The sequence below is a fragment of the Meles meles genome, chromosome 16, assembly GCF_922984935.1.
Source record: "Meles meles chromosome 16, mMelMel3.1 paternal haplotype, whole genome shotgun sequence".
Lineage (NCBI taxonomy): Eukaryota > Metazoa > Chordata > Mammalia > Carnivora > Mustelidae > Meles > Meles meles.
The window spans coordinates 32,220,486-32,240,986 of NC_060081.1; the positions used below are offsets into that span (position 1 = coordinate 32,220,486).

General features: G+C 45.1%; 1 protein-coding gene across 1 annotated transcript in view; it reads left to right on the forward strand.

The window, feature by feature from the left end:
* The window catches only part of LOC123926579 (collagen alpha-1(I) chain-like), a 94,659-nt gene that overhangs the window by 49,558 nt on the left and 24,600 nt on the right, over nt 1-20,501 (forward strand). The window contains exons 3-4 of the mRNA XM_045980535.1: nt 16,245-16,323; nt 19,204-19,893. Coding sequence (XP_045836491.1) covers nt 16,245-16,323; nt 19,204-19,893 — 769 coding nt within the window. The remainder of the gene's footprint in view (nt 1-16,244; nt 16,324-19,203; nt 19,894-20,501) is intronic.

Consider the following 20,501-nt stretch of genomic DNA (forward strand, 5'->3'; position numbering starts at 1 on the left):
TGACCCCACGCCCTCCCCGGAGAGAGGTGTGCACAGGCAGCAGCCTGGCGCTCTTGGACCCGGGAAGTCTGAGCACTCCCAGCCTGGGCCAGCAGGAAAATCTCAATGTGCTAACACTGCTTGGGACCTCTCTGGTGGTCTGGAGCTGCCCAGACAGCCGCCTCTGTCATGGTGTTGGGTACAAGAAGAAGTTCCTGTTTCCCTAGGGACCGCAACTCGGAACATGCTCTGCCAGTGGCCAAGGGGGAATTTATGTGCTCTGGAGTACCCAGAGGGGAACAGACTGAGGCTTCTCTCTGAGATGGAGGTCTGGGTGCAGTTTGCTTTCCTGTAAACCTCCCAAAACCATCAAAAGCTGTCAAGGCGAGAGAAAACAAACAAACAAACAAACCTCCAGAGAACAAAAGCCTGAAAAACCGGTTTCCTGAGAGCCCACCCCCTGGATGGGGGCAGGAGGACTTAACTCAGGGAACACTGCCCAAAAAACCCACGTGGCAGGCCCCTCCCCAAGAAAGCCAACCAAAAAAAAAAAAAAAAAAAAAAAAAAAAAGACAAGAGAACAACCACCAGTACTTTGTAGATACAATTTTTATTTTTGATTCGTTCTCACTATTCTGGTTCTTTTTTTATAGATAATATTTTAACCTATTTACTATCACAGTAAGATGTCTTATACATCAAATTCCATCATAACCTTTTAACCTGAACTTTTTGATAAATGTACCTGTATTTTTGTTGTTGTTTTTTTTTTTTTTTTTGCTTTTCTATTTTTAAATTTTTTTATTCTGGTTCTTTTTTTTTATAGATAATATTTTAACCTATTTACTATCACAGTAAGATGTCTTATACATCAAATTCCATCATAACCTTTTAACCTGAACTTTTTGATAAATGTACCTGTGTTTTTGTTGTTGTTTTTTTTTTTTTGCTTTTCTATTTTTAAATTTTTTTTAAATTTTACTTTAGTTTATTCTTTTTTTGTTTTTATTTTTTAATATTCATATAGAGTTAAGCTTCAGGGTAATCCTGAAGTGTAATCCCTTTTCCCCAATCAATGCTACCCCTATAGGTAAACCATTTTTTAATCCCCCTTTATCTTAGGAAAGTTGAGTCCTTTAACAAAGATATCAAGATACACCCAGGAAGAATCAAAATAACCTTCCTTGCCCACACTGAGAATTTATAACCACTCTCCCATCTTTTCTTTCTGCCAGTGTTTCTGTGTATTTGTGTTTGTCCTGGTAGTGTATAAATCTTATACTTGGGGTTCTTTTTGACGAGGCTCATTTTTGTTTTTCTTTTACATGTATATTCTCTTGTCATGTACTTTTATCAGTCTTTTTGTTTGTCTGTTTTTGTTTGTATACTTCATAACTCTTACCTTGGGCCCTTTTGGGCTGGGCCTTCTCTTTTATTTTATCTTTCTTTTCTTTCCTGCCTGTCTCTCTCTCTCTTTTTTTTTCTTTTTTCTCTCTTTCTTTCTTTCATTTGGGTGGGGACTCTTGATTGCTCAGAAGTGTTCCAGGGTGCACCTTGACTGCACCATGGTGGATACATCCAGCTGTAGCCATTCAGCCATCTCTCACCAAAATGACTAGGAGGAGGAATGCCCAACAGAAGAAAATTCAGAGGCTGGGTCTTCTGCAACAGAGCTAATGGCTATCGACATAGACAATATGTCGGAAAAGGAATTCAGGCTAACAATTATCCAGGTAATAGCTAGGTTGGAGAAAGCCATAGACAACAAAATGGAATTGATTAGGGCAGAATGGAAAGCCACTAGGGATGATGTTCACAATGTTCTCAATGAGTTCCAATATAATCTAAATTCTGTAAAAGCTAGGGTAACTGAGACAGAAGATAGAATTAGTGATCTAGAGGACAAACAGATAGAGAGAAAGGATCAGGAGGAAGCCTGGAACGAACAGCTTAGATGCCACGAAAACAGAATTAGAGAAATACATGATGCCATGAAATGTTCCAACATCAGAATTATTGGAATCCCTGAGGGGGATGAGAAAGAAAGAAGACTAGAAGATACAGTGGAAAATAGTCTCCATGAAAAATTTCCCAACCTCACGAGTAGAAACAGCATTCATGTACTAGAGGTAGAACAGTCACCCCGAAGATTATAGAATGTAGAAAGACCTCAAGGCACCTGATAGTAAGAATGAGGAATCATAATTGTAGACAGGATCTTTTGAAAGAAGCTAGGACAAAGAAGCTCCTTACATACAGAGGAAAGCCCATCAGAATAACATCAGAGCTGACCACAGAAATCTGGCAACCCAGAAAGGGCTGGAAAACGTATTAAGGACACTAAATGAGAAGAACATGCAGCCAAGAATACTTTATCTAGCAAGGCTGACATTCAAAATGGATGGAGAGATAAAGAGTTTCCAAGACCGGCAAGGCTTAAAAGAGTATTTGACCACCAAGCCGACACTGCAGGAAATATTAAGGGGGGGTTCTATAAAAGAGGAAAATCCTAAAAATAGCATTGAACAGAAATATATGGAGACAATACAGAAAGAAAGACTTCAAAGGTAACATGATGTCAATAAAAACATATCTATCAATAATCACTCTCAATGTGAATGGCTTAGAGGCGCCCATAAAATGACACAGGGTTGCAGACTGTATAAAACAACAGAACCCATCCATATGTTGTCTATAAGAGACATACTTCGAACCTAAGGATACACCCAGACTGAAAGTGAAGGGATGGAAAAGCATTTTTCATGCCAATGGGACTCAAAAGAAGGCCGTGGTAGCAATTGTCATATCAGATAAATTAGATTTTAAACCAAAACTGTAGTCAGAGATAAAGAAGGACATGACATAATTCTTAAAGGGACTATCCACCAAGAAGATCTAACAATTGTAAATATTTATGCCCCCAATATGGGAACAGCCCATCACATAAGAAAACTATTAATAAAGATAAAGAGTCATATTGATATGAAGACATTAATAGTAGGAGATCTTAACACGCCTCTCTCAGTAATAGACAGATCGTCCAAGCAGAAAATCAATAAAGAAAAAAGAGTATTGAATGAGACATTGGACCAGATGGATCTCATAGACATATACAGAACATTCCACCCTAAAACAACAGAATACTCATTCTTCTCAAGTGTACATGGAACCTTTTATGGAATAGACCACGTACTGGGTCACAAATCAGGACTCAACTGATACCAAAAGACTGAGATTATTCTCTGCCTATTCTCAGATCACAATGCTTTGAAACTGGAGCTCAATCACAAGGAAAAGTTTGGAAGGAACTCAAACACCTGGAAGCTAAAGACCACCTTGCTTAAGAATGCTTGGATCAGGGCACCTGGGTGGCTCAGTGGGTTAAGCCTCTGCCTTTGGCTCAGGTCATGATCTCAGGGTCCTGGGATCGAGTCCCTCATCGGGGTGTCTGCTTGGCAGGGAGCCTGCTTTCTCCTCTCTTTCTCTCTCTCTGCCTGCCTTTCTGCCTACTTGTGATCTCTCTCTGTCAAATAAATAAATAAAAATCTAAAAAAAAAAAAAAAAAAGAATGCTTGGATAAACCAGGAGATCAAAGAAGAACTTAAACAATTCATGGTAACCAATGAGAATGAAGACACTTCGGTCCAAAACCTATGAAACAATGAAAATAAAGAAAGGGAATTTAGAGAAGCTATTCCATTTATTGTAGCACCAAGAAACATGAGATACCTGGGAATAAACCTAACCAAAGAGGTAAAGGATCTGTACTCGAGGACCTACAGAACACTCATGAAAGAAATCAAAGAAGACACAAAAAGATGGAAGACCTTTCCATGATTTGGATTGGAAGAATAAACATTGTTAAAATGTCTATACTGGGGGCGCCTGGGTGGCTCAGTGGGTTAAGCCGCTGCCTTCGGCTCAGGTCATGATCTCAGGGTCCTGGGATCGAGTCCCGCATCGGGCTCTCCACTTGGCGGGGAGCCTGCTTCCCTCTCTCTCTCTCTCTCTCTGCCCGCCTCTCTGTCTACTTGTGATCTCTCTCTGTCAAATAAATAAATAAAATCTTTAAAAAAAAATGTCTATACTGCCTAGAACAATCTATACTTTTAATGCCATTCCAATCAAAATTCCACTGGTATTTTTCAAAGAGCTGGAGCAAATAATCCTAAAATTTGTATGGAATCAGAAGAGACCCCAAATTGCTAAGGAACTGTTTTAAAAGAAAAACAAAATTGGGGGCATCATGTTACCTGATTTCAAGCTTTACGAAAAAGCTGTGATCACCAAGACAGCATGGTCCTGGCATAAAAACAGACACTTAGGCCAGTGGAACAGAGTAGAGAGCCAAGATATGGACCCTCAACTCTATGGTCAAATAATCTTCGACAAAGCAGGAAAAAATATGCAGTGGGAAAAAGACAGTCTCTTCAATAAATGGTGCTGGGAAAATTGGACAGCTATATGTAGAAGAATGAAACTCGGCCATCTCTTACACCATACACAAAGATAAACTTGAAATGCATAAAAGACCTCAACGTGAGACAGGAATCCATCAGAATCCTAGAGGAGAACATAGGCAGTAACCTCTTCGATATCAGCCACAGCAACTTCTTTCAAGATATGTCTCCAAAGGCAAAGGAAACAAAAGTGAAAATGAATTTTGGGACTTCATCAAGATCAAAAGCTTCTGCACAGCAAAGGAAACAGTCAACAAAACAAGGAGGCCACCCACACAATGGGAGAAGATATTTGCAAATGACAGTACAGACAAAAGGCTGATATCCGGGATCTATAAAGAACTTCTCAAACTCAACACACACAAAACAGATAATCATGTCAAAAAATGGCCAGAAGACATAAACAGACAATTCTCCAATGAAGACATACAAATGGCTATCAGACACATGAAAACATGTTCATCATCACTAGCCATCAGGGAGATTCAAATTAAAAGCACATAGAGATACCACCTTACACCAGTTAGAATGGCCAAAATTAGCAAGACAGGAAATAATGTGGGTTGGAGAGAAGGGGAACTCTCTTACACTGTTGGTGGGAATGCAAGTTGGTACAGCCACTTTGGAGAACACTGTGGAGATTCCCTAAGAAATTAAGCATAGAGCTTCCCTATGACCCTGCAATTGCACCGCTGGGAATTTACCCCAAAGATACAGATGTAGTGAAAAGAAGGGCCATCAGTACCCCCAATGTTTATAGTAGCAATGGCCACAGTCGCCAAACTGTGGGGAAAGAACCAAGATGCCCTTCAACGGATGAATGGGTAAGGAAGATGTGGTCCATATACACTATGGAGTATTATGCCTCCATCAGAAAGGATGAATACCCAACTTTTGTAGCAACGTGGATGGGACTGGAAGAGATTATGGTGAGTGAAATAAATCAAGCAGAGAGAGTCAAGTGTCATAAGGTTTCACTTATTTGTGGAGCATAACAAATAACATGGAGGACATGGGGAGATGGAGAAGAGAAGGGAGTTGAGGGAAATTGGAAGGGGAGATGAACCATGAGAGACTATGGGCTCTGAAAAACAATCTGAGGGTGTTTTGGGGGTGAGGGATGGGAGGTTGGGGGAGCCAGGTGGTGGGTATTATGGAGGACATGTATTGCATGGAGCACTGGGTGTGGTGCATAAACAACGAATTCTGTTATGCTGAAAAGGAATTTTAAAAAAACATAGCTTTAACCATGGGGGGTGGAGAATCTCATGTATTTTATGGGGCACAGGGTGTTGTTGTACATCAACAATGAATCTTGAAGCACTGCATCAAAAACTGATGATGTGTTTTATGGCTAACATAATACAATAAAAGGTGAAAGAAGAAAGAAAGAAAAAGAAGAAAGAAAGAAAGAAAGAAAGAAAGAAAGAAAGAAAGAAAGAAAGAAAGAGAAAGACAGAAAGGCGTAAACAACACATAAGCATCAGAAGTTTGCACACTGGTGCCCCTGTTGGCAATTACATTGATATGCTTATGCCTTGTTTTTAGCTTAGTATCCATCTAAATTCACAGCTTGGACATTTTTATGTGAAGGAATTATTGTTGTTCTACCTTCATTTTTCCAACTTGCCCTCTAAATCAGCAGCTGTGGCAGTCTTCTCATTAACTGCTGATCTTTGAAATATCTCTGTTCACATCATTTTCCTGTTAGCCATTTTTCTGGCCTGTGGTTCAGCCTCACTTACCGTTTTAAGACTTCCTCTTTCACTCCCTTCCACCCAAGGCCGCCTGCATTACCTCTTTTCTCATTCCCTCTTCAACACAACGTCAGTTTTGTGCAATGACTAAAGTTGCACTAAATCCTGAGCAAAGGCACTAGGGATGCAGCTGAGTGTGGGAGGTGGGGAGATTCTGGGATCTCTTTACATATCATGGGCAGAGAGCATGTGAAGGGGCTGGAATTCCATAAAAATGAATATTGCAAGGAAGTGTGTTTTCACGTGTGTGGAGGGGTGGGGGAGAGAAATCCATTTCTTTTGCCAAGTAATGCAATGAAGAGTCCTTCAAGAAATTCCTGATTGAGATACTCCTGAGACACACATCACATCTTCTTCAACATTTCTTACTCTGGCTGCATCAACTGGCTTTGCAAGTCTGGCTGCTGCATGGAGAGTCTCAGTCTCTTGCTTTCCATCTGGGCTTCTCAGACACTGAGGTATGGGTCCTTCTGGGAGCTCACCTGGTACTCTCACCTGTGAGACTTGGAAGTGCCAAGAGTCACAACTCATGACCAGTGGTTTGAGAGGTGGGGGTTGAATCCTTGAGAATGAATGTTCCCCTTTCCACCTCTATGACGGCAACTCTAATGTGCATCCCATAAAGAAACCTGAAGGTCTTGGTGGGACCCTGGCCCCAGTGGCCCACAGGGGTGGCCAGTTGGAGAATGGACCCTTGCTGTGGAATTTCCTTCTTTTTCCTGTCTCGTGGTCCTCTGCCATCTCTCTTCTCCTTTCCCTAGGTGTCCTCCCAAGTCAAGCCATGTGCTCACAAGCCCTCAAGAGTCTCAGGTGAGGTGGGATGGGTCCACATCTTAGCCATGACAGAATTATAGTGGAATCTAAACTAACTCTTAAGGAGCACCTGGGTGGCTCAGTGGCTTGAGCCTCTGCCTTCGGCTCTGGTCATGAACTCAGAGTTTTGGGATTGGACCCGCATCAGGCTCTCTGCTCAGCAGGGACCCTGCTTCCCCCTCTCTCCCTGCCTGCCTCTCTGCCTACTTGTGATCGCTCTCCCTCTCTCTGTCAAGTAAGTAAACAAAATCTTAAAAAAAAAATAAAAGAACTGTCATGGCCCACATGACAAATCGACCAGGAAACACGAGGGTAAGAGGATGGTGAAAAGAAATCAAAGAGACAAAGAAATGGGGGCAGGAGGAGCACAGGGGATGATTTCCACCAAATTCCGCTTTATTAGTAAAAACAAGAGAGTATATAGAAGTCTTACAGTGAAAGGGTGACTTATCTAAGTGTTGCTGCAGGATTAAAGGTTCACACACCAGCTTCATAATATTTTTCACTACAGACATACCAGCGCCAGGTGGTGGATGGTAAACATCATCCACTAGAAACACACTTGAAAGATTATCTCATAGCTTCTAACAGGACAGCAAGAACCATTAGAAGATTAACGAGTGCATCTGGGTTGTTTTGAAGGTCAAATATCTAGAGGGCATGTGAGAAGTCACGTAGGCGAGCAAGCAGCGCATGGCACAGGCTCTTTCTCAAATGCAACTCAACTCCATTATCCTCTGCCTTGAATCAGGCAGTGAGACATTGGAGGAGGCATAAGTCAGAGCCCGGTTTGGTTCTCGTCTCGAGCCTTACCGTGGCTTCCCACAAAGAACTCTTATGATCTAAAATTCTTTTGCCTTTGGAGACATGTCTTGAAAGAAGTTGCTCTGCCAATGTCGGAGAGATTACTGCCTATGTTCTCCTCTAGGATTTTGATGGGTTCCTGTCTCATATTGAGGTCTTTCATCCATTTTGAGTTTATCTTTTTGTATGCTATAAGAGAATGGTCGCGTTTCATTCTTCTGTATATAGCTGTCCAATTCTCCCAGCACCATTCATTGAAGAGACAGTTTTGTTTTGTTTTTTTCCATTGGCTATTTTTTCCTGCTTTGTCAAAGATTATTTGACCATAGAGTAAAAGCAAAGGAAACAAAAGTGAAAATGAACTTTTGGGACTTCGTCAAGATCAAAAGCTTCTGCACAGCAAAGGAACCAGTCAACTAAATGAAGAGGCAACACAGAGAATTGGAGAAGATACTTGCAAATGACACCACAGACAAAGGGCTGATACCCAAGATTTATAAAGAACTTCTCAAATTCAACACCCAAAAAACAAATAATCAAGTCAATAAATGGGCAGAAGACATGAGTAGACACTCCCCTAAAGAAGACATACCAATGGCTAACAGACACATGAAAAATTGTTCATCATCATTAGCCATCAGGGAAATTCAAATCAAAACCACATTGAGATACATCCTTACACCAGCCAGAATAAAAATTAAATTAGATTTAAATTAAAATTTAAAAATTAGCAAAATTCAAAATTAACAAGGCAAGAAACAACAAATGTGGGAGAGGATATGGAGAAAAGGGAACCCTCTTACACTGTTGGTGGGAATGCAACTTGGTGCACCACTTTGGAAAACAGTGTAGTGTTTCTTCAAAAAGTTGGAAAGAGAGCTACCCTATGACCCAGCAATTGCATTACTGGGTATTTATCCCAAAGGTACAGATGTAGTGAAAAGAAGGGCCATGTGAACTCCAATGTTCATAGCAGCCATGTCTACAATAGCCAAGCTGAGGAAAGAGCCTAGATGCCCTTCAACAGACAAATGGATAAAGAAGGTGTGATCCATATACAGAATGGAATATTACTCAGCCATAAGAAATGATGAATACCTAACTTTTGCATCAACATGGATGGGACTGGAGGATATATTATGCTGAGTGAAATAAGTCAAGCAGAGAAAGTTGATTATCATATAGTTTCACTTACTTGTGGAACTTGAGGAATAGCATGGGAGACATTAGGAGAAGAAAGGGAAAAATGAAGGGGAGGTCATAAGAGGGGGAGACAAACCATGAGAGACTGTGGACTCTGAGAAACACACTGAGGGTTTTAGAGTTGAGGGAGGTGGGGGATGTGTTGGCTTGGTGATGGGTATTAAGGAGGGCATGTATTTCATGGTGTTGTACATAAGCAATGAATCTTGGAACATTACATCAAAAACTATTGATGTACTGTATGGTGACTAACATCACATAATAAAAAATAAAATAAATGTAATTCCATCTGCCCACAGACTGGATTTACTGAATTCAGTTTTGTAAACAAAGCTTGAATCCAATCAAACAGCCATTTTTGTCAGTCAAAACGATATCCAGTTACTGTCCCAAATTTTATGTGCTGGTTTTTGGGATTGTGTATACATGGTCTGAACATTATGAAAGTCAATTTGTTAGTTTCTCCTTGTATTTCTGTCAATTTTTACTTTATTCTTTTGGAGTTGTGTTTTTAGGTGTACACAGGTTAAGAATTCCTGAATTTTCCTCATGAGTATTTACCATATGTAATTTTATTCTTGATCTCCCATCCTATTTTGAACTATAGCCCATTTTCTCTGGTATTTAATTCATATTTATTTGGTAAATATTTTCTATGCTTTCAGTATCAATAGTTCCTCATAATTACACTTTTAGGTTGAGGTATATCTCTTGAAAAAGCATCTAGTTGGGATTTTTTTATCCATGTCAACAATCTTTGTCTTCAACAAAAGAATTTACTCCATTTACTTGGAATATAATTATTGACTGTTTTGAATTTGTTTTCACTAATTCTTTTTTATGTGTGTGGACAAACTTCTCACCTTTTCTTTCTTTTGTTTCTTTTAAATGTGTTTCTCCTTTCTTTCTATAGCTCAGATTGCTCAGATTCTCTTATTTTACTTTCCCTGCTACTATATTAAAAGTTGTGTTTCTATTTGTGGTTAATCTAGAAATTGTAACAGTCATATTTACTTAAATTTAAAGCTCTCCCAACCACTGGAAGGATTATAGGATGCTACTCCCATCCACTTCTACGGTCTTGTTGTTCAGGATTTTGTTTCCCTCTCTGATTCACTCCACCACGTAGACATTGCTGTTCCAGTTATATAGCTAATGATTGTTTTTGATTTACCCACAAGTGCAACAACTTCCTTCTTATGGCCCTCTTGAATTCTCGGTCTTCATTTGGGGCTAATTTCTCTTTCTCCTGAAGGAATTCATTAGTGAGGGAGTCGAGTGGAGCACTCTATTAGTTTTTGTTTTGTACTTTGCACTTGTTCTTGAAAAATGATTTCACTAACTACACTATTCACAGTTGGCAATTATTTTCCCATAATAATTTAAAGATATCCCACCAGTGCCAGATGTCAATTTAATCACCATTCCTGTGTAGGCAATCCATCTTTTCTTTCTGTTTTTATGACCTGCTGCTTGTCTTGTCTTTGTTTTCTGACAATTTTACTATGATGTGTGTAGGTGTTGATTTCATTTTACTTAACCTGCTTTGACTTGTGCACTTTAGAGACTGAGTATGTCTTTCGCTAATTCTGGAAAATGTGCAGCTTTTAAATCAATGAATATTGCCTCTTCTTATTCTCTCCTCTGGAACTTCAAGTGTGTGTGTGTGTGTGTGTGTGTGTGTGCACGTGCGCGTGCCACACTGCATGTCTTGCATCCTCTTTTTCAAATTTTCTATCCTTTTGACTCTATGCAACATATTTAATGGATAAAATTTGATTAGTTATAGATATTACAAGTAAGATGTTTGGACATACATCCCTGATCTTGTTTTATATTTTCTAACTTACCTTTCTTGCTTTGTCCTTTCCCATGTTACTCAATCCAGCTTGTTTTTTGTTTATTTGTTTGTTTGTTTTTGTATTTTGATTGGCCAACTTTTGTTCCATTTCCTTCACCAATGGTTTGTAGTTACATTCTCTATTTCTAGTTTTCTAGAATTATTTCTGATTTCTAAAAGCATACTCTATGTGTGTTTGGGCTATAGTTTCTTCTCCAAATTCCACCATTTGCCTTCCATCTGGCAGGGGTTCCTCCTCGGGATTTTTCTTCAACCATGGTGTTATGGATCAAATGTTTGTGTGCCTCCAAAACTCGTGTGTTGAGATCCTAACCCCAGCGTGCTGACATTAGGAGGTGAAGCCTTTGGGAGATGCTGAGGTCATGAGGGTGGAGCCCCCAGGTTGGATTTAGTGCCCTTGTAAATGAGACCCTAGAGTGATTGCTTGTCCCTCCCACCATGTGAGGGCACAGTGAAATGATGGCTGTTTATGAGTCAGGAAGAGGGTTCTGGCACTGAATCTGCCAATGCCTCATCTTGGGACTCCAGAACACTGAGAAATTAACTTCTGTGTTGAAGTCATCCAGTTGGTCGTACTTGTTATAGCAGCCCAAATGGACTGAGACATGAAGCTTATTTTTCCCATTTTATCAGAATTTAAAAATAAATTATTTTGATTATTTCATATACCCAGTCCATCACCATGATCTCTCTCTCTCTCTCTTTCTCCCTACCATATATGACAGATGTTTCATGTCCTTAGCCAGAGGGTGTGTCCTTTGAGTTCAAGACTGCCACACTGCCTTGGACACAATCAATCTTTGCTCAGGAACTCACTAAAGAGACAAAAACTATTTCAAGGGGTCTCATTATTCAGAAGACCCTCTTGAATTTCCTTTGATGATGACATGATTTCAAAGAATGTATTGTGGTCATCTGGTTGACCTGTCTTGTAGTACAAATATTGGGTTTCCCAGACAGGATAGGAAGTAACGTTAACATTAAATGTAGACTTCCCATAAAAAAGAATATCTTGTCATTTGCAACAACATAGATGGATCTAGAGAGTATTATGCTAAGTGAATTACATCAACGAGAAAAAGACAAATACCTTATAATTATATGTGGACTTTTTTTTTTTAATGTGTGGAATTAAAGAAACAAAACAAATGAGCAAAGAAGGGGGGGAGCAAAACCAAGAAACATACTCTTAATTATAGAGAACAAAAGGACGATTACCAGAGGGGAAGGAGGTGTGTGGGGAGAATGGGTAAAAAGGGGGACTGGGATTAAAGACTAGACTTAATACTGAAAAAAGTTAAATGAAGAATTCATCGCCAGGTGGCAGTGTAGGTCGGCTTTAAATTTCTCCAAACACCATGCATCAGATGTCTGGTGCTACCAGATTTATATTTTCTACCACTGGTTTTCTGAACAAGTCAATGAGTATACATCCTCCTGTATTATCAGCTGGTGCTTTCAGGGTTGGGGTCCTGTTTAATCTGTCTTTGGAACCAGCACCCAGAGAAAGCAGTGTCTTCCCCCAGAGAAAGCAGTGTCCTCCCCAGGTGGCCAGCACCTGTTTGCTGGCTGAGCCCTCTGTTTTCAGGGTGTTTGTCTCAAAGTTGTGCTGTATGTAAAACCTCATATTTGGGTTGATTGAGGTGAGAGGCTGGGGAGCCCATGGAAGCATTCCTGTTGCCACAGGCAGAGATAGCAAGAGTGGTTTCAGCTGCCTTTTGCCTTCTTGGGGCAAGAAAATGGGCCCGATAGCACAGACCTGCTCAAAGACTGCTCCCTGGATGCCCTTCCTCCCCCAGAGACTCTTGTGATGGAGAACCCAAGCATCCAGAATGATCACTACCAGACTAGTATCTGAGTAAGGATACACACTGCACTGAGACCATGAAGGGGACAGGGTGGGCTCCTAGTGGGCATCAGGGTCTTTGAAGAGGAGTGAGTAGACTCTGCAAGCCTGTGCCAGAGGATAAACCCACGGGATGAACCATGAGGACAAGTGGTCCCTGGGCCTTTCCGGCACATGCAGGAAATCCACACACTGTTCAGGATGGCTGTCCTAGTTTGGGAGGTGGCTTCTCTGAACAGTGTTGCACTTGGCTGTCTCATCCACTTTGCCCTCTGGAGTATAAGCCTCCTGATCCTCCTGTTACCTGCCCACTGAGTCACCAGTTGAGCTCAATGGGAACCCCAAGAGTGAGCTCAGAGCCTTCCCTAGTTGTCCACCCCCCTTAATTTTTTTGTTTCATCCAAGTTGAAATACAAACCTTCCCAGGCAGAACTGGCTGCCATTCTCAGAAGCTGCTGGACCAGAAACCCATCAGACCGTCCATCCCTGAAGGCACTTCTGTACAGGACAAAGCCAATTCTAGGTGGGCCAGCTTTAAAGAAAGCTGCAGACCGTGCTACTGACTGCATCAGTCAGGTGTGAGCTGTGGCAGATGGTATGTCTCCTTTGGAGCCCTGGAGTTCTTCCTGGTTTTCACCTCCTGTGCTGCTCTTTGGTAGGAAGTGCTCCCACCCTGTAGTTGCTGTGTATCATCAGGTTAAATCCACAGGGCATGGGGTCAGGCAGCTCATCCACAGGGATGTGGTGTGCAGTGTTACAGGATGGGAGACAATAGTTGTGCTGCATCTGTATGAGAATCCTTGAGCCCCCACTGCCAAAGGGGATGGATACAAACCTCCCCAGATGTCATCATGGCAACACTGCAAAGTGGGAGCCTGGGGGGAAGCTTTCCCTGACACCCTTCTGAAAGCTCTTCTAGACTCCCCGCCCACCGAGTGTTCTCCTCCTTCAGATCTGGTTCAAGCCTCATATTATGGAATTTTTGTTTGGGTTTTATTTTGCATTTCACTCCTTTGAGTGACTGTCTGTCTCTCTGCCTCTCCCTGTTCCCCCCATGGTAAGCTTGAGCTCAGGGGCTGTGTTGGGGTCATCCTTGTCAAGCTGTCAGCCCTTAGCCCTGGGCTGTGCACACAGGAGGGGCTCCACAGATCACCTCTGCATGTCATTGAAGACAAGTGTAGAGTGGGTAAGCAGAGTGCTTTGAAGGCTTTTGTGGAAGCACCTGATTTACAGATTTTGTGACTCAGGGCTAGGTCTTGCTGATAGGGGGCAGGCAGTTCTCCCAGGTCCATTACCAACAAAGCTGTTTCTAGGAGCACCCACGTGCTCTGAGTAATGTAGGTGGTTGGATATAAGGAGGCAAGAGTCAAAGGCGGCGTTGGTGGATTATAGCCTCCAACATGAACATCAGGCCTACAATCTAAAGCAAGCCCCAGCTTCCCATGGGAAACCTCCCAGGCCTCCCTACTTCTGCACAAGCCAATGAACAGATTTCAGTGCTGAGGACTTTGCCCAGGGGCCTGTTGGGAGAACATGTAACCAGCTCTGCCTGGATGGTTGGCTGCTCTCACAGCACCACTGGGGCAGCAGGGAAGCAGCCGGGGGAATATGGCTGGGGCAGGTGGACAGTGGCTCCACTTGGTTCTAGTCATGGAAGATATGTTTCCAGGAGGCAGAAAGGATGGCTTTGGCCTCAGGGACCCCAGGGCTATGACCCTCAGGAGGCAGGGTCCCAGGTCATCTCTTGGGTAATGGGCTGGCTGCTGGAAGTGCAATTCTGTACCACCAGAATTCTGAAATGTTTTATGTCCACATAATCACTCCTCTTTACCCAACCTGAAGAAAATAAGAACTAGGTACGTCTTTATTTTTTAAAGGTTTCGTTGTTTATTTGAGGGGGCAAGGGGCAGAGGGAGAAGAAGAGTCCTAAGAAGACTCCAAATTGAGCTGGAAGTCCAATACAGAGCTCATTCTCCAGACCCAGAGATCACAACCTGAGCTGAAACCAAGAGTTTGATGCTTAACGAACTGTACAACCCAGGTGCCCCTGTACTTCTCTATTTTAAAGTTGAGTCAATTCTATGTACTTTTCTCGTTGTTCTCATGAGGCTCTTCCTCTAGAAGGCTACTTCAGCTCCCTTACAGCACCACACCTGAGTTCAAAGAAAGCTGGAGCTTCAGCTGGGGCTGCAGAGTCTAGATCTGGTTCTGTCAGTCAGGGATGCCCCCTGTGGCCAGGCATCAAAGCAATCCCCCAGCCTGTATTCAAGGGGTGGGGGACAGGCCCCCCTCTCCACGGAGCAGCACAGTATCCCTTATACACAGGGGATGAAGTGTCAGTGGCAGTCTTTGGGACACTGCGCCACAGTCATAATCTTCATGGACAGTTTTGCATTTTCCATTAAAAATGAAGATTCAGGGGCGCCTGGGTGGCTCAGTGGGTTAAAGCCTCTGCCTTCGGCTCAGGTCATGATCCCAGGGTCCTGGGATCGAGCCCCACGTCGGGCTCTCTGCTCAAGCGGGGAGCCTGCTTCCTCCTCTCTCTCTCTCTGCCTGCCTCTCTCCCTACTTGTGATCTCTACCTGTCAAATAAATAAATAAAATCTTTAAAAAAAAAAAAGAAAAAATGTGCTTGGCACAGAGCAAGTCACATGTGTAATGCTAGCTATTTCACTCCTCACCAGCCTTAAAACCCTCCGTTCTCTGGCAGGAGGCGGGCATCATACACACACACACACACACACACACACACACACACTCACGCACACGCACGTGCAGTGCACACACACAGACACACACAGCAGGGCCTGGGGCTGACTTCCAGTGGAAGCGCATCTGACATGTTCTCCTCTGCCTGATCTTTCCCTCTGCAGATCATACAGCTAACAGGAAGGAATCTTTCCCAAACCCAGAGAATGCAACCAACCAGTTTTCCAAATCCCTGTTCTCCTCTGCTTGCCTTCTTTATTATACTTTTACATCTTGGGTGTTGAAATCTTTAAGAATCTGGTTGAAAGAAGATCCCATGAGGTTCCTTCTACCCTTCTTGGCTTGAGGACAACAACATAGCTTCCACTACTGAGCTTCCTGTGTGCCCACTGCCTCACTTGAAGGCTGGTCTCCGGTCTCCGAGCTCAGCTGGCTTGGGTGACGTGTTGTCCCTCCACCCTCCCACCTCATATTATTAATTTCATTTATAGCAGAACCAATAACTCATGCATTCAAGGCAGTTTGTCATGCATACCTGGAAATAGATCGAAAGATTGCTGAAACATGCTGGGTAAACAGGAATCTGGTGTCTGCCTGTCTCCTGGACCCGTGCCAAGTTCTTTAGAGGCGGGCAGTATTTTTTTATAATACATCTGAATTTACACCACAAAGACAGCCTCACCACCCCGAGCCCCTGCCACCGTCACCCCTGAAATTCCATTTAGTTTCAATTTCACTGCTCAAAGCCAGCTCTGTGGGCGCCGCACCCTGTGAAGGTGACGTGTCGCTGTGTCACCAACCTCGTGATTTAGAGGAGCTGCCCGCCAGCCCCCAGGCTCCTGCGAGGTCCCGCTCGGTGACAGGAGAAGGACCCACATCTCCCCGCACAAGGTGAGTACACAGAGGCAGTGCTGCCCCAGGAAAGGGCAGAATCCCTTCACACGCTGCCCCCCAAGGTTGTCTGGAGTCACTGACGGGGCCCCCAGAGCAGGTTGTGTGAATCATTAAAGAGGCAAGCTGCTTGCAGACAGCAAGCCTGCTTCTCTTTAATGCTGCATCTAAGGAAAGTGAGATGGAATATAAGAACATTACAGATATATGGACCTTTTGACAACAGCCTCATTTCCCAAAATGTATCCTCCAGGGCCACGGGCATACGCATGCACAGATGACACACATTCAAGGGAAGACAGGTCCTGGGCTCTGAAGGCAGGAGCCCAGGCCCAGGTTGGAGAGCTGGGCTCAGCTGCCCTCTTTTCGGGGAGCTCTGTGGTTTCTGCCTTCCCAGCACCCACCCCCACCCCTTCTGCTGGTAACAGACCCTCTGTGTGCACCTGGGGATTCCACTCCTCATCAGCAAGGGGCAGGTGGAGCGACCCCACCTTCTGTGTGGTCATGAGACACAGACACAGCCAATCAGCACTGACTCGTCCCACACAGTGTCTAGTTCCGAGGGCTACAAAGACCAGGTTGGTCCTTTCAGGACTCGTATTCAGATGACTGGTCAGGTCAGGTCTTCTGTTGCTTGGGCTATTGACGAGGGTACAAAAGGGCTGCCAGTGGCCATCTTGCTAATAGAAGGAGAACGGTAATTCAAAATGAAGCTAATATGTGCAGTATAGAACCAAACAAAGGCCAGAGGTCAAAAGAAACCTATTTAGCCCCTGGATCCAGCCATGCCTGAAGACAAAGAATGTCTGGGCTTTTGAGTTACCTGAGTCAATAGATGATATTCTATTTTTTTTTAGCATAAGCCAGTACGAGGTGGAATTTACTCTCTTCTAACTGGAGGGTGATATCTTGATAATACAACTGAGACCCTGGATACTGAGGGCCATAGTCTCCCCATCCCTTCCTGCAATGGTTTGGCTCTCCTATAGCCACAGAGTCTGCTTCGGAGTTAATGGTAGTCTTTGAATTCCTTCAAGTGCTCTGCTTTGTAAAAAGCAATCTCTCAGGTTGTCAGAGTGCGAAGTGTTCTGATTATATGGAGGAAATGTATCATTTTAAAATGAAAACGGAAAGCGGGTTTTCTCTAAGGTCTTTTCTTTGAAACTGTATGTCACCTCTTCCAGCATTTTCAGCTCCCCCCCCCCCCCGCTGTGTTACTGATTTAGAGGCAAGTAGATATTCCCCCAGCATCCAGCAGCCTTTCTTCCCAGCTGAGTCGACGCCCACCCTCAGATTCAGAGCTCGGGCAGATGGCTGAGCCCTTTGCCCAGCTGCGTGCCACTGGCTCCCCTCTCCCAGCGGCCATGAATAATATGTGTGAATACACTTGGCTTAGGTTGAACTATTAATTTTACTTTACATAGGTGGAGTCAATGGTGTTTTGCACACAACAGGAAAATCTATGTAAATGAACACACACAATTATGTAGAAAGCTGTGCCGACACATGCCCCCGGATGTGGCCGGGCTGCCACTGAATCCTGTAGCATGGGAGGCCCGATCCTGACTTCCTTCTAGACCCCAGGGAAACAGCCAAAGCTCAGACAATGCTTGGGTTTCTGATTACAACAGAAAACACGGTCTGGGTTGGAGACCCTGTGTCTCCCATTTCTGTGGGAGCTTTCCCTGACTCTGATGATGCTGGAAGGGAAAAAGCCCAATGTCAGCTGCAGGGTTGGAAATGAGGGCTTCGTTATGATTTTATGCCGATATAGTTAAAACCCTCTGCCTGCCTTCTGCCCAAATGTGTGCTTCCCATGACCTTCAGGGAAGACAGCGCACGGGGTTTTCCCGAGTCTGTTGGTATACTTGTGCAAGACCTGGGACTAGTCTTTCCCGACGCAGGGGTGCTTCTGGGAGGAGGTCCCGTCTGAAAACCCACTAGGTCCTCTGGCCTCTGGTGGATTTACTGAAAGCAGAGCCTGAGCCGGAGCCTGGCTTGCACACAGTTTGCTTAAGGCTATCTCAGCTGATTTCTGCATGTGAATTTTTTTATCTTATAACTTTTACTTTGTGCATGGGGGTGGGGTGGTCTCTAAAGTTTTCTCCATATAAGATCGTGTCATCTGCAAACAGATAACTTTGAAGTTTGGATGACTTCATCTCTTTCTTTTGCCAGATTGCTCTGGCTTGGACTCCCAGTGCTATGTTGAGTAGCAACAGTAGGAGCAAGCATCCTTGACTTGTTCGGATCTGAAGGGAAAAGCTCTCAGTTTGCCACCCCTGAGTGTGGTGTGAGCTGTGGGTTTGACATATGGGGCCCTGGTTGTGTTGAGGGACATTTCTTTCTATTTCTAGTCTGCTGAGAGTTTTCTCTGATGAAGGGACTTGAATTTTGTCAAATGCTTTTTCCAAATTTATTGAGATGGCCATATGATTTCCCCCCCCTGTTCTGTTAATGTGGTGGGTCACATTACTTGATGTTTGTAGGCTAAACCATCCTTGCATCGGGACAAAACCCACTTGGTGTCCTGTCCCATCTTTTCAATGTGCTGTTGTATTCAGTTTGCTAATCCATATTTGCCAGGGATATTACCTGGTGAAAACAACTTTCTTGTGTCTCTTTCTGGTTTTGATGTCAGGGTAACGCTGACCTCATAAAATGATTTTGGAAGTATTCCAATCTCTTTAATTTTTTGGAGCAATTGAGAAGGATTGGAACAGATTTTCTTTTCAATTTTTTTTTTCTTTTAAAGATTTTTTATTTATTTGACAGACAGAGATCACAAGGAGGCAGAGAGGCAGAGAGAGAGAGGAGGAAGCAGGCTCCCTGCTGAGGGAGCCTGGGAGCTTGGTCCAGGCGTCTGCCCCCTTCCCGCAGAGCGGGAGAGCCTGGCCCCCAGACCCACTGTGCGCGGCGGGTGCCGGCCCTCGGGGGCGGCATGCTGGGCTGTGCCGGGTGGCGCCCCCGGAGAGGCGGCGGGGCGGCGGGAGTTGCAGGAACCCCCTCTCGTGGCAGATCAGCCTCGCTGCTCTTCAGGCGGCACAAGCTGTAACCTCGAGAGGAACAAGTGCGGCGCCTCCGGGCCCGCTCCGAGGCTGTGGCTCGCCACTCGCCCGGGCGGGGCGAAACTTTCCCGGGCGAGCTCGCCTCCGGGGATCCGGCCCTCCGTGCAGCTCCGTTCCCGAGGAGTCGAGCCGCGGTTTGGAGCTTTCCCTAGGAAGGAACCCGCACCCCTCGCCCTCCCCATGGCGCTTTTGGGGGGCGCCCCGGCCGGCGGCGGAGTGTGGAGTTGAGGCCTTGAGGGCGGAGGCCCCGCAGAGGCAGAACTGCGAGCAGCGCCCCTGGTGCCCCTGTGCGCTGGCTGGGGAAGGGGGCTGCGGCGCTCCCGTCGTCTCGGCCCAGCGTCCCTGCCGCGCCGCGCGGTCTCTTCGATGGCTCCCCACCCGGCCTGGCCGGCCTGGAGCCGCCACTCCCCACAGCCCGGCCGGGGCGCCTTGCTGCCTCCGGCGCCTTCCGCGGGGCAGGGTCCTTGGGTGCTCCAGGACAGGCGGACACCCACCCTTTCGGGTCAGTTCGAGGCGCTGTCTCCCTGGTTGCGCTAGAGATGGGTGCTCCGAGGGCGGACCAGCGTTCAGCGGAGCAGAGGCGGGAGGCCTGGAGGGTGGAGCCCGGTCTTTGGGAAGCCTCCCTCCTTGCTCAGAGCTGAGCGCCCCTGGGAGGTCCTCCTTTCTTGCTCTGCCGCCGCCTCCTGTCCTGGTGACCCACGGAGAACACGTGAACCTACAGGCCCTCGGCACCCAGAGCCCAGCGTGGTCCTCAGGATGCCGCTGGCCGCTGCTCCCTGCTCTCTGAGGCTTCCTGTGCTCCTCACATGCTGCCCTCTGTGGAGCGGGAGAGGTCCTCCCAGGCAGCCCTCCTCTCGTCAGCTGGCCCTCCTCCTCACCCAGCACCCTGACCCCAGGCCAAGCCTGCAGGGCCCCCTTATGCAAGCTGGCCTCCAGCCTGCCCCTTGCGGGAGCAGAGACCCCTCTCCGCGACGCAGGGTCAGAGGGGTCTAAGTCAGGTGCTGCCTCCTGCTGGTCCCAGCCCCATCGCTCAGGTCAGTTCCTCCTGCCCACACCTGGGTGTGAGCACAGGACAAGAAGGGGTTTCCAGAGCCAGAGACCACATTCGCA